This window comes from Perissodus microlepis, chromosome 14 (genome assembly GCF_051167445.1).
Source record: "Perissodus microlepis isolate ML-2025 ecotype Zambia chromosome 14, ASM5116744v1, whole genome shotgun sequence".
In the NCBI taxonomy this organism is placed as follows: Eukaryota; Metazoa; Chordata; class Actinopteri; order Cichliformes; family Cichlidae; genus Perissodus; species Perissodus microlepis.
Window position 1 is genome coordinate 4,836,258 of NC_140474.1, and position 12,446 is coordinate 4,848,703.

The 12,446-nt window shown below is 42.7% G+C and overlaps 1 protein-coding gene across 3 annotated transcripts; it reads left to right on the forward strand.

Annotated features, from left to right (window-relative positions):
* Positions 1 to 2,175: 2,175 nt before the first annotated feature.
* Positions 2,176 to 12,419, forward strand: LOC146373245 (rhomboid-related protein 4-like). Of its 3 annotated transcripts, XM_084951813.1 has the most exons (8): positions 2,176 to 2,241; positions 4,009 to 4,176; positions 5,629 to 5,941; positions 8,472 to 8,604; positions 8,748 to 8,836; positions 9,067 to 9,123; positions 10,298 to 10,441; positions 10,570 to 12,419. In XM_084951813.1, exons 2-8 carry the CDS (start codon positions 4,033 to 4,035, stop codon positions 10,680 to 10,682), a joined length of 993 nt encoding a protein of 330 aa, XP_084807939.1. In that variant the 5' UTR covers positions 2,176 to 2,241; positions 4,009 to 4,032; the 3' UTR covers positions 10,683 to 12,419. The 3 variants fall into 3 exon arrangements, with proteins under 3 accessions (XP_084807939.1, XP_084807938.1, XP_084807937.1); XM_084951812.1 differs by lacking the exon at positions 2,176 to 2,241 and having other exon boundaries at positions 3,998 to 4,176; XM_084951811.1 differs by lacking the exons at positions 2,176 to 2,241; positions 4,009 to 4,176 and having other exon boundaries at positions 4,383 to 5,941.
* The last annotated feature ends 27 nt before the right edge of the window (positions 12,420 to 12,446 follow it).

Sequence of the window (12,446 nt, forward strand, 5' to 3'; positions counted from 1 at the left end):
GTGGGCGTGTGAACGGCTGTCATCTTACCTCATGGGCCTACAGTTCACTCTGATCACAGATCACAAACCCCTGGTCCCTCTTCTGAGCACAAGAGGCCTGGACGACCTGCCTCCACGCATCCTGAGATTCCGCCTCAGGCTGCTGCGCTTTACTTTCACCATTGTCCATGTTCCAGGGAAGAACCTCGTCACTGCTGATGCTCTCTCACGAGCACCGCTGGCGGGGCCTCCTTCTGCTGGGGATCTTCAGCTGGAGAAAGAGGTGGAGGTTTTCGTGGACGGTGTAGTTTCCCATCTCCCAGCAACAGATAAAAGGCTGGAGGAGATTAAGTTGGCGCAGGAAATGGATGACCTGTGTAGAAAGGTGGTGTATCAATGTGGGACAGGCTGGCCAGAAAAAGGTAAACTAGATCCAGAGTTAAAGGGGTACTGGCAATACAGAATGGACTTCAATCTAGTCCATGGTCTTCTCATGAAAGGGGAGAGACTTGTGATACCACCTCAAATGAGAGCGGAGGTTTTGTCACGTTTGCATGAAGGCCACCAGGGCGTTTCAAAATGCAGGGCCAGAGCAAAAGAGTCGGTGTGGTGGCCGGGCATCTCAACCCAAATACGTCAAATGGTAGACAGGTGCGAAACATGTCAAAAACATAGGTTACAGTGCCGTGAACCAATGCTGGCAACTCCTGTTCCCAACCGCCCATGGCAAAAAGTCGGCATGGATCTGTTCGAGTGGTCAAAGAAACACTTCCTGCTGATTATTGATTTTTTCTCAAGGTACATTGAGATAGCTGAACTGAGACACACAACTGCAGAGGTCACTATTAATGCTGTAAAAGAAGCCTTTGCAAGACATGGTGTTGCCGAGACTGTGGTGTCGGATAACGGGCCGCAATTTTCATCAGAACAGTTCAAGCACTTTGCCAAAGAGTACCAGTTCACACATGAAACGAGCAGCCCTAGGTACCCCCAAGCCAACGGGGAGGCAGAACGCGCTGTTCGTACCATTAAAGACTTGTGGAAAAAGGACTGTGACTACACCAGAGCACTGCTAGCGTACAGGGCCACCCCACTGGAACATGGGCTCTCGCCGGCGCAGTTGCTTATGGGGAGACACCTGCGGACCACGCTGCCACAAGCTGTGGCAAAGCTGGTGCCAAAGTGGCCTGACCTACAGGCTTTTCGCAAAAAAGATGAGGAGGGGAGGCGTGAGCAGGCAAAACACTACAACCGCAGACATAGAGTCAGACCGCTTCCGGAACTATCGTCAGGACAGAAAGTGTGGATTACCACTGAAGGAACTACCGGAGCAGTAGTTGGACCTGCCAGTGCTCCCAGATCCTATGTGGTAGAAACAGACAGGGGTTTTCTGAGGAGAAATAGGAGCCACCTCAGACCAACAGGAACCATTACCAGATCTGGTCGAGTGGTGAGACCTCCTGAAAGACTGGATGTGTAATTCTCTGAAGTTATCCATTCATGCCCTATTCAAAGCTGGGTTAAGCTGTCAGAGATGTTTACAATAATGTGTTTTGTTTAAATGTAAGTGAACAAATGAGGGATGTGTATAATTTTCACGTTTCATGATGTTCCCCATTTCTGTTCTAGTGAGCTGTTTGAGACGTTATGAAGTATGTCTTTAGCTAAAAGGAGGAGGTGTAGCGGTAGACTACTGTTCCAATAAGGCTGTGTGTGGGGGGAGCTTCCGGGTTACGAGTAAAGTTGGAAAACATCACCCGAACACGCTGCGTCCAGTGTCATCATTTATACGATATCGAACAGCCCTAGTTACTCTATTGAGAAAACTGATATGAGACCAGGAAGTGAATTCCCATTTGGTCCTTTTAAATCCACGCATCTGCCAGATTGCTCTACATTAATGATATGACCTGATGTGATGTCCACAAGTCCACAAGGCTTGGCATGTTTGTTGGTATGGCCAAATTAAATTGATGAAATTGAGACTTGTCATCTATTTCCCCGAGTGCTGCCTGTGCCACATCGAGTCTGCAGCTCAGAGAGTAAAACGGCCTCCATTTAAAATGAATCCAGTTTAAAGCTTCAGAGCTGCAGTCACCTTAGAAATAAACAGAAGGGTGAAGTAAAGTGAAACGCCCACTTTAGATTGATCATGTGCCACAGTGCCACCCTTCCCCGTGAACGCGCAGGAGAAACCTGGGTTAACTTAGCAAGTTAACAACCAGCCTAGTGTGGTCGGTTATCCTGATCAGCGGTGTTAGGGTAAGTGAATCCACATCACAGAAACATAACCCGGGTGTGATTAACACACTTCGCCCTGGGCTCAGGGCGGTTAGTTATCACATGCTGCAGAGCTTTGTGTTTGTTAGCTGTTCTTTATAAACTCATATATTTTAATAGAAATGCAATTATGGAAGGATGGAATAGGATGTAAGCATCCACGGCGCAGGATTTACACGGATGCGTTTCAGATTGTCTCTAAAGCCCAGCTCCGTCCTCAGCCAATGAAATCTCGCTATGCAAACACACCGAGGGTGACGTGTTGCCCGCTGATGGATTTATTGCCCACCGGCAATCAAACTGTTTGTGCTGCTATTTGTTTATTAATTTATTGCGCGGGGTCGTTCCCCTCTGAAGTATCACTTTCGATTTTCGTCCCCCGGCGGGAGCGCGCAGACAGACGCGTGCCCACAGAAGAAGTGTGTGCCCGACCCAAAGTATGCATAAACAAACACATCGCCAGACGGCACTGAGTTGACCTGTAAGTTTGTTCAGATTCTGCTGATTCTTATTAAAAGAGAAATAATGAGGACGAGGAGCAGACACTGCTGAGTCTAAAGACTGCAGATTCATGTTTACATTATGTGAAAAAGTGAAGGTTTGGCTGTAACTGTGTGGGCACCGCTAATCTCGTGATGCACAGGTCTATACAAGCCTAGATGCTAAATATTTTTCTGTTTGTTTGTTTTTTTAGATATTATTAGATAGACCCCATCTTTGTCATTAATTCATGAAATAATGAAATAAAGTGACTCATTTGTGAAAAAGAAACATTAAAGGAGCAGTTCAACATTTAGGGAGCTAAAGGAGTGCAGATAAATGCTCAAGGGAATGTGTATTTGAGCGTTTTTCAGCACACAGTTATTATAATGTTATATCTGTTTGTTCCTGCACATCCACCTAAGGGTGCAGGGAGATCTTTGAGGCTGTGCGGGGCATGACCACTGGAGAGCTCTGCCTGCAGCACTGAGCTCTTTTAGAAGTCAGCTAAAGACATAAATAGTAATGTTATGGCGTGTATCATCCCCCAACTGAACCAACCCCACTCTGCATGTACGTGAGCGTGTGCATTTCCCCCAAGATATGGCTATGCTCACTCAGGTGATTTCATTGTTTAATGTTTAATTGCATTTAATTTTGTCAAACGCCAAAAGATGTTACTAGCATGTTTTCAATTAAAAAAAATTTGTCGATCTAAAAATGTCTCAGTGACAATAACAGCAAAAGAGTGGACATCTGTTAGGGGCATCTGTAATGGGATAAAATGTGTTTTTTCATCATAAAGACTGTGATGTGAATACATGAAATGGTCCCTTCAGTATTGCTGCTGTGAGAAAGAAGTTTTGACACATACTAGTTTTTAATAAAAGGTTTAAAACAAAAACTGTAATATTCTCTTTTGGCTGGATGGTTTTTGTTTGTTTGTGTTTATAAGTGTAAATTATATAGTCGGTGGTAATACAATCAATTTTACTTTTCATTGTCCATGTTTGTTTGATAGTCACACCTTCCGACAGAGTAGCCCTGTCATGGACCGCAGACACAGTGGCGCAGTGGTTAGTGCCACACAGTAAGGTTGAATCCACCGGCCTGCCGGTGCTGTCTGTGTAATCTCTGGCCTGTGTGGGTTCTCTCTGGGTACTCGGGCTTCCTCCCACAGTCCAAAGACATGCATGCATAGGTCTGGTTAATTGGTGATTCTAAATTGGCTGTGAATTGTTGTCTGTCTTTATCTGTCATGTCAAACAGTTCCTTTAAACCTCAGCTTTCAGCATGCAGAGGGGTTTCCAGGCAGGTCTCCTGCTCCTACTTGTCCAGCTGTTCCAGGAGGGTCCGGGAAACATCCCAGCCATCACCCTGGCTGTCCTGGGATTCATTGTGTACCTGTACGTGTTTCCTCCTGCTCCACCACTGAAGGTAACTCCCCACTGTAACATTATATGATATTATATAGATTTAATAAGAGTGGTATGATGAAATGATGGGATTTAAAGATGGGGTCGTATCTGTGTGTGCCTGATTGTTTGTGTCTATATGTCAGGTCGGGTATCAGACGCCACCTCTCTAGGGACATCTCAGGCCATTGGCGGCAATGTGAACCAAGCTCTTGCAACAGTTGTACAGGGATCTAATGGCCCGTAGCAATGGGCCAGACACCCCATACTCCCGTATCACCTCCCACAGGACACCCTGAGGGACACGGTTGAATGCCTTCTCCAAGTCCACAAAACACATGTAGACTGGTTGGGCAAACTCCCATGCACCCTCAAGTATCCTTGAGAGCATAAAGAGCTGGTCCAGTGTTCCACGACCAGGACGAAAACCACATTGTTCCTCCTGTATCTGAGGTTTGACTGGCGGACAAACTCTCCTTTCCAGCACCCTGGCATAGACTTATTGAGAATTTGATGTGTTTATTTACACACATCTCTCTAAAGGTCTCAGCCACAGCCTTTTATTTAGGATGAGGTCTAGACTTTGACTGGTTTATTGCAGCACCTTGATTCTTTTCTTTTGTTGCTTTGTTGTGTTGGGATCATTGTCCCGTTGCATGACCCAAAGCTTTAGACGTCTGACAGATGGCCTCACATATGACCCTAGAATACTTTAGTGTACAGAAAAGTTCATGGTCTCTAGTCAATGACTGTAAGGTGCCTGGGTCCTGTGGCTAAAACACAAGTCCAACTCTCACTTGCTGATGATCAGTTAACCAGTGACATTTGATAGCAGCACCTCTCTGCTACTTAAACTGTACCTGCTGGGACAGACATTAACCTGTAATTTTATATTTAGTTTATGAACAAAACGTTGAGTGCAGCGATTGCATCTTAGACTGACTTTCTTCAGAATCAGAAGTTGTTTTTATTTGTAATAAGCAGGAGAACCAGAAAATGGCAGACATTCGGATGACAGGCAAAAATACATAATTAAGTCATAAATATTGAAGATTATCTTCCCGGTTGAAGAGAATCATGTCTTTAATGATGACATAACGAGTCTGAGCAAAAAATGGAAAAACCCTGAGGTGAACCTTTAAACAGAGAGACAGGCGAGAATCTTGTTGAATAATTTAGCAACAGAAAGAGGAAACTGGGTTTTAAAAAAACAAACAGCCCACATGGCGGTGCTTCTGTGACAGCCAACACCTGCATGGCTGCAAACAGAACTGACGAACTGGTTTTTGTTCATGGTTTTTCTGCTGACGAATATAATAAAAGGTGTGCAGGAGCATTCTCCATAGTGAACCATCAGCTGAAACATCCTGCCTTCAAAGTCGCCTGTCAATGTTTTTGTATTCACATTATTGATGTATTAAAAAGAATCAAAAGCAGGTTTTGTCGCATACGACTGTTTTTACTTTGTGTCCAGGCTTGCATGAGCCTTGATCAGGTGTACCGAAATAAAGAGTGGCGACGCCTCTTCCTGTCCCCCCTGCATCACATCGATGATTGGCACCTTTACTTCAACATGGCGTCCTTCCTGTGGAAAGGCATCAGGCTGGAGCGACGTCTGGGTGGAAGCTGGTTCCTGTACCTGCTGTCAGTCTTCTTTCTGCTCACTGGATTGGTGTACCTGCTGCTGCAGGCGCTGATGATTAAGCTCATGGAGGCCCCGGATCCTTCTGATCCATTATTGGAATATGTGCAGGCTTTCAGCAGAGAGTGTGCTGTCGGCTTCTCAGGTACAAACTCCCAGCAGTAGTGGTGATTCAAAGGAAGAAAATTTAGATGTATGTAAAACAAGATAAAATAAAAAAAAAGTACTTTAAGTAACTGTTAAATAAAAAAAAGTGAAGGAGTGATCCATCAGCACCAAAATTATCAGCATTTATTTTTTTATACGTGATTAAATTGTAACTTTTGAAGTATTATGTAAAATTTGGTAGTTGAATGTGTTGATCTGTGGAACCAGCATCCCAATACAGGAAGTCTGGATCGGCTCTCTGTTCAAATAGACCAGTCACTGATCCTATGGGTTGTACCCAGTAGGCAGTGCAGAGCTTGGATGCAGCTGATGGGTGAGGGGACTAAATTCTGACTGCCCCTGTCCTCCAGATGTCCACCCTGCCCTGCAGCCCCGGGTAACCTTGCAGGCCCACTTTCAGGCCACCAACCACACCTGTTGGGGCAGCTCCCCTCTAGATCAGTGCTCTTGGAATATGACTGGGTTTAGTTTAGTGACCTTGTCCACAATAACATTTAAGTGGATACTGGTGAAACGTGAATAAACTCAAACACTAACAGAAACCAACTAAGACCAAGGATCCTAATGACCTCATACAAGTTAAAGATACAAAAACACAGATGAATAAAAGACAGCTAAAATACTTTAGAACAAAATGAATCAACTAGAAAAAAAAAACTAGAAACAAAAACAAAACGTAAATCTAAAAACAATAAAATATACAAAGGAGAAAAAAGGCCAAAGCCAAAAGAAAAACATTTTTTTTAAAAACTATAAGAAACTCATAGTACAGAAATAATAATATACTAAAATCCACTCACTAAGAATTCTAAACCAAAAAAACCCCCTGAAGAACCAGAATCTCCAAAAGTTCATATAGACCGACACATCAAATTCACCAGGGAGGATATGAAAAGTGGCAGGTTAGCCTTCTTAGACCATCAGTAATGGGGGACATCTAAAAGCTGACGTGTACCGTAAACCTACACATACGGCTCAGTATTTAAGGTTTGACTCTCATCATCCACTGGAGCACAAACTGGGTGTCATTAGGACGCTACAACACAGAGCGAACACCATCCCCACTGACACAGTGGCAAGGGAAGCAGAAGAACATCATATCAAGAAGGCCCTGAGTAAATGTGGTTATCCCAGCTGGACTTTTGTCAAAGCTGGGAAGGCACCTAAAGAAAGCTCCAGCCGATCCAGGAGAGAAGGACAACCGCTGCCCAAGTGAAAACCTGTAGTGATCCCGTACGTGTCAGGAGTATCGGAGCAGTTGAGACACATTTTTTCTAAACACCGGGTCTCTCTAGCTTTTAAACCCCAAAACACGCAGCGCCAAAAATTGGTCCACCCCAAGGATCGGGTCCCCCGACACAAACAGAGTAACATAGTGTTACTGTTAAGTGCAGGAGGATTGCCAGGATTTATAACCAAACAACCTCTGGCGAAGTGGATGGCACAACACAGAAGAGCTACCTCGTCAGGCCAGGACTCTGCAGTCTGTTTACACCTACAGGCCAGTGGACACTCTTTCAATGATGAGGATGTAACATCCTGGACAGGGAGGAACGCTGGTTTGAGGGCGGAGTCAAGGAGGCCATTCACGTGAAAAGGGAAAGACCATCTCTGAATCGAGGAGGGGGCCTAAGGCTACATCTGTCACCATCTTACAATGCTGCAGCCATTCCCCTGCTCTCTGTGAATGGGACTCATGGTCATTGATCGGTGGGTTTTGATCAGTGGTTGTTGATCAATAGTCATGAGAATTTGCATAATTAAGATTAAGGAACTGACCTCCCAGCCCATTGTTCCCTCAGTGGGCTGGTTTCAGTCATTATGCAAATGTACTGTTTATAAGATTGGGGAAACCTGCAGTCAGCTGAGACTGAAGAAGTCACCTGGATGAGTGACGAAACGTTTCTCCCACAAAACGCTGCATCCAGATGAACAGAATCAACTTTTGGAGATTTACTTTCCTGGATGATTGAGAATGCATCAAGACGTAAAGAACCTGAACTAAACATGAATTTAAAGTCCTGAACCCAGAACTATGACACCTGAGAAAATGACACTGAATTAATCAAAATCTAAACACAGCATAACTAAATGACTCTACATGAATATTTTGAAGTTGAATGTTTAAAATCCTGCAGCCACAATAAATCCAAGTTATAAAATCAAACAAATATATAAAATAAGTAAGTAAAAAATAGTCTATATTAAGCTAAATACACTAATTTAAACATAATAACTATAGTACGTTGCCAGAAGGTTAAACTTTCATCTTTTAAAATGAGAAGATTTGCTGTTTTTCTTCCTCTCACAGAAACTGAATTCTTTTCATTTTTGGACTAAATATATTTTTTTCACCTAAATGATTAATCAACTAATCATAATGAGATATTTATAACATTTTGTCAAAACCAAAAAACATGAAATGGAAAAGAACATAAGAATATAAGAATAGCTTCACACGGCCTCTTTGTTTCCTTCCTTAATTTTACAACCACATCTGTTTGCAGGGGTCTTGTTTGCGCTGAAGATCGTCAATAACCACTTCAACCCCGGTGGTGTGACGTACGTTATGAATATTCGGGTGTCCAATCACTTTGCTAGCTGGGTGGAGCTGGTGCTCATCTATCTAATCGCTCCTGGGTGAGAGACTGCTCCAGTCAAAGATGATCACTGAGAAAACAAAATCGATTTTGAAGCGTAGATTTGAAGGCAGCATCTTTTTTTATCTAAAACTGAGCAGATATTTTATCATCATGGTCTTTTTCCCTGCTGCTCTCCTTCAGGACCTCTCTGGTTGCCCACCTGGCAGGTGTCCTGGTGGGTCTGCTCTACACTGTGGGTCCACTGAAGACCATCATGGAGGCATGTGCAGGTCTGAATGCTGCTTTCTCTGTTTGTGTAGCGAATGAATTCTTCATTCTGCAAACAAATAAAACAAAATTGATAAAAATTATGGTTTTTACACAGTCATGATCAGTAAACATCACATTAGCAGTTACAGCATGTTGTATTTGTTAACTGTGTGAGGATGTGCCTGTGTGAAAGAAATCTTTAATACTTAAATATGAATCTGAAAATGCTTTTTTCTGTCTCTCCAATCAGATATGTTATCTTCTGATGGAGTTTCTTCACGCCAGCGTTCATACTACAGCTCTTCAGGTACAACAGCAATCTCCAAAAGTTGATTCTGTTCATCTGGACGAAACGTTTCTCCCACAAAACGCTACGTCCAGATGAACAGAATCAACTTTTGGAGATTTACTTTCCTGGATGATTGAGAATGCATCAAAATGTACAACAGCAATGTTATAGAAAACATAAAGGATCCACTGTTTTATAGAATATGCAATAATCCAGTGAGAAAAACTGTTTGTTCAGTTTTTTGGTACAGCTTTTAAAACCTGGGTGCCCACTTTCTGAAAGACGAACCACTTTAGGATCCATGATGAGGTTGCCTCAATTTATCTTCAACACTTTATTTATGGAGATAAATTATCTGAATTTCAGGAGTGGGACCATGCCTCCAAACACGCCCCTTCCAGGTCTTACCTATATATGACAAGCTGTTCGTTCTTGTTTTTGTACCCAACCTCCCCCTTTTTCAGTTCTTCTTTTCTGGTGAATTGATTGGTTAGTAGGCAGTGATTTCATACTTGTTGATCTCCAATCTGAATCTGCTCTGGAGCAGGTTAGGTTCACAGCATAAGTATCCATGGCAATTTATGGGGCAATTGGAATCGGAAGGTTGCCGGTTCGATTCCCGGCTCCGACAGTCTCGGTCGTTGTGTCCTTGGGCAAGACACTTCACCCGTTGCCTGCTGGTGGTGATCAGAGGGCCCGGTGGCGCCAGTGTCCGGCAGCCTCGCCTCTGTCAGTGCGCCCCAGGGTGGCTGTGGCTACAATGTAGCTGCCATCACCTGTGTGTGAATGGGTGGATGACTGGATGTGTAAAGCGCTTTGGGGTCCTTAGGGACTAGTAAAGCACTTTACAAATACAGGCCATTTTTTACCCCGGTAAGAAGTGAACCCTGAAGTTATCTGGATGAGCCAAAATCCTGCTTCATAGTGTTGGCCACTGGTGGGAAGGTAAATGAGAGAAATAATCAGGATGAGAGGATTTCTGACCGTTTGGTTTGTGAAAGTGCATTATGTAGGTTCCAACACTGCCACTGCAGCCTTGCTTTTGATTGAATCTGCTTTATAGACACTCGGTACTTTTATTTTTATTAACTTTCTGTGTTGTAACCTTTTCATTTTTACCCAGCGTTGCAAGATTTAAAAATTAAACTCAAGTTAGAAACTTTAATCTTGTAGTGCACATGTGTGCCTGCAGGCTACAGCGGGACCAGACGAGAATACTTTGAAGAGCCTCGACCTGCGGTGGATCACACGTCTGATTATTCTGAGAGCTACATCTCAGGACTGACGGAGGAGGAGCAGATAGAGCTGGCCATCAGAAACAGTCTGAAACATCGAGGCAAGAGGCAGAAGTGACAGTTTGCTTTCACTGCTAAAATTAATACTTAATTTTATAAAATAAATTAGATACATTTGAGCCAAATTATATTTAAAAATTAAACATTTAGCCACAACTTAATTTTTCAGAACAAACCAGGCGAAGAGAAACTGAACATCACCCAGGAGACTCTGAGGATCTCAGGAGGAGGCGGCTGAGGAGGTTTGAGCAGGAAGTTACCAACCAGAGAAGAAGATTGTAATGACGGATTTTTATTTTCCATTTTTGTTTTTTTCTCATTTTCACTGGTTTAACTGGGAAGATGCCTCCCATCACTCTCCCTTGTTGCTGCGGGTCACATAAGAGGATTGAGTCCAGTCTGATGTCTCATGAAGGTGCGGCCTGCAGCGGTCTTCGAACAAAGACCCCCTCCTAGTTTGGACTTCTTGTATTACTTGGTGACTTTGTTTTCTATTGCATGTCACCTTTGCTTTTACTTCCTGTCTTTATTTTCCTGCTGTCTGGTTTTCTGCCAGCATATCGGTTTTATCTGTGGTTAATTGTTTCCACTTGTGTCTCGTTATTCAGTCTCTTCTGTGTATATTTAGTGTTTTTGCTCCTTGTGTGCCACTGGTTTTCTCACCCTTACCTTTTTGAATTTCACTGTGGGTTTTGCCATTGGTGGTTTTTCATTACTCTGCCAGCTGCTGCAGCTTAGACCTGGGTCCTCTCCACCATGTTTAGGCTACTCAGCGTCATTCATGTAGACCTGCACATCTGAACCCAGTGAGCACAGCCCAGGTTCACCATCAGTTTAATATGTGCCTTAGATTCTGTGTATGTGGAACGCTCCTTTGTTGCCTTCGGTAAGCCATTCCAACATTTAGCTCCTGTATTGACTAAATGTTGTGCACCTATAGACTGCCCCACACTCCCCTCTAGCGGTGGCCCTTGTGCAACTTCACAATCTGACTTTTGATTAATAAATCCCTTTAAAGGATGTGGAGCAAGTCTATGTAGATCCTTATAAATAAAACAGGCATACTTATTTTTTTAAATTATGAAAACTCAGAAACATATTTTTCTAGAATTTTGCAGGTATAAAACAGCGATGAGTTTTTATCAAAAAGTTTATGTGTTTTTTTTTGTAATTTCAACTATTTATAACCACATAGTGAAACAATACTCAATATATGATAAAAGTCTTAAACTGTAGACACATCCTCTCTGCATTGATGGTCTGGAACAGTCTGATTTTCTTGAAACTCTGAAGGTTAAATTTTACAAGCTGGATAACTTTTTAGAATCATGTTTAGATGTTAAAGTCGGGTCCAAAGTGAGCACAGCATATTTATACTAATTTACAGCATCAAGCTCCTTCCCTTGAATCCTTGACTCCTCTCCTTGCCTCCTCCGATTTTGTATTAGTCCCTCCCACCAGAGATGAGGAGGAGGAGGCAAGGGGAAACATCCATCCAAAGGTGTCCTTTCTTAAACCGATGTCAGTAAAATTTGACATTTGATACACTGCATCATAGTTTTGTTAACGGTTTTACGATCTCAGGTGTGACACTGCAATGTGTTATATTTAGGAACCCTTTTAATTTAAGGATATCACACATTTTCTTGAATTACACACACAGAAATTGTGGAGGGTAAAAAATGTAATAATCTTAACTGAAACATCATCATAACAGATAAAAAGCACTCCCTGTGTGCAGGGCCTCTTTTATAAAAAAAAAAAAAAAAAAGAAGACATTTCCAGGAAAGACTCACCTGTGCACCTCTGATTATCACTCCTCCTGCAGCTTCACGATACATGTTAGGATTTGAGACAGCCTTCAGTATGGCTCAGTGAAACACAATGTGTTTAAAGAGGTAAATTCTGAAATTTAAATCACTCTTTTCTTTTGCATTTGCACTTTTATTTTCCTTTTTTACATGAACTTCTGTATTGTGCGTTTTTACATGTACCATATGTGTTATATAAGAAGCAAAACTCAATAAATAACTGGTTAAAAATACA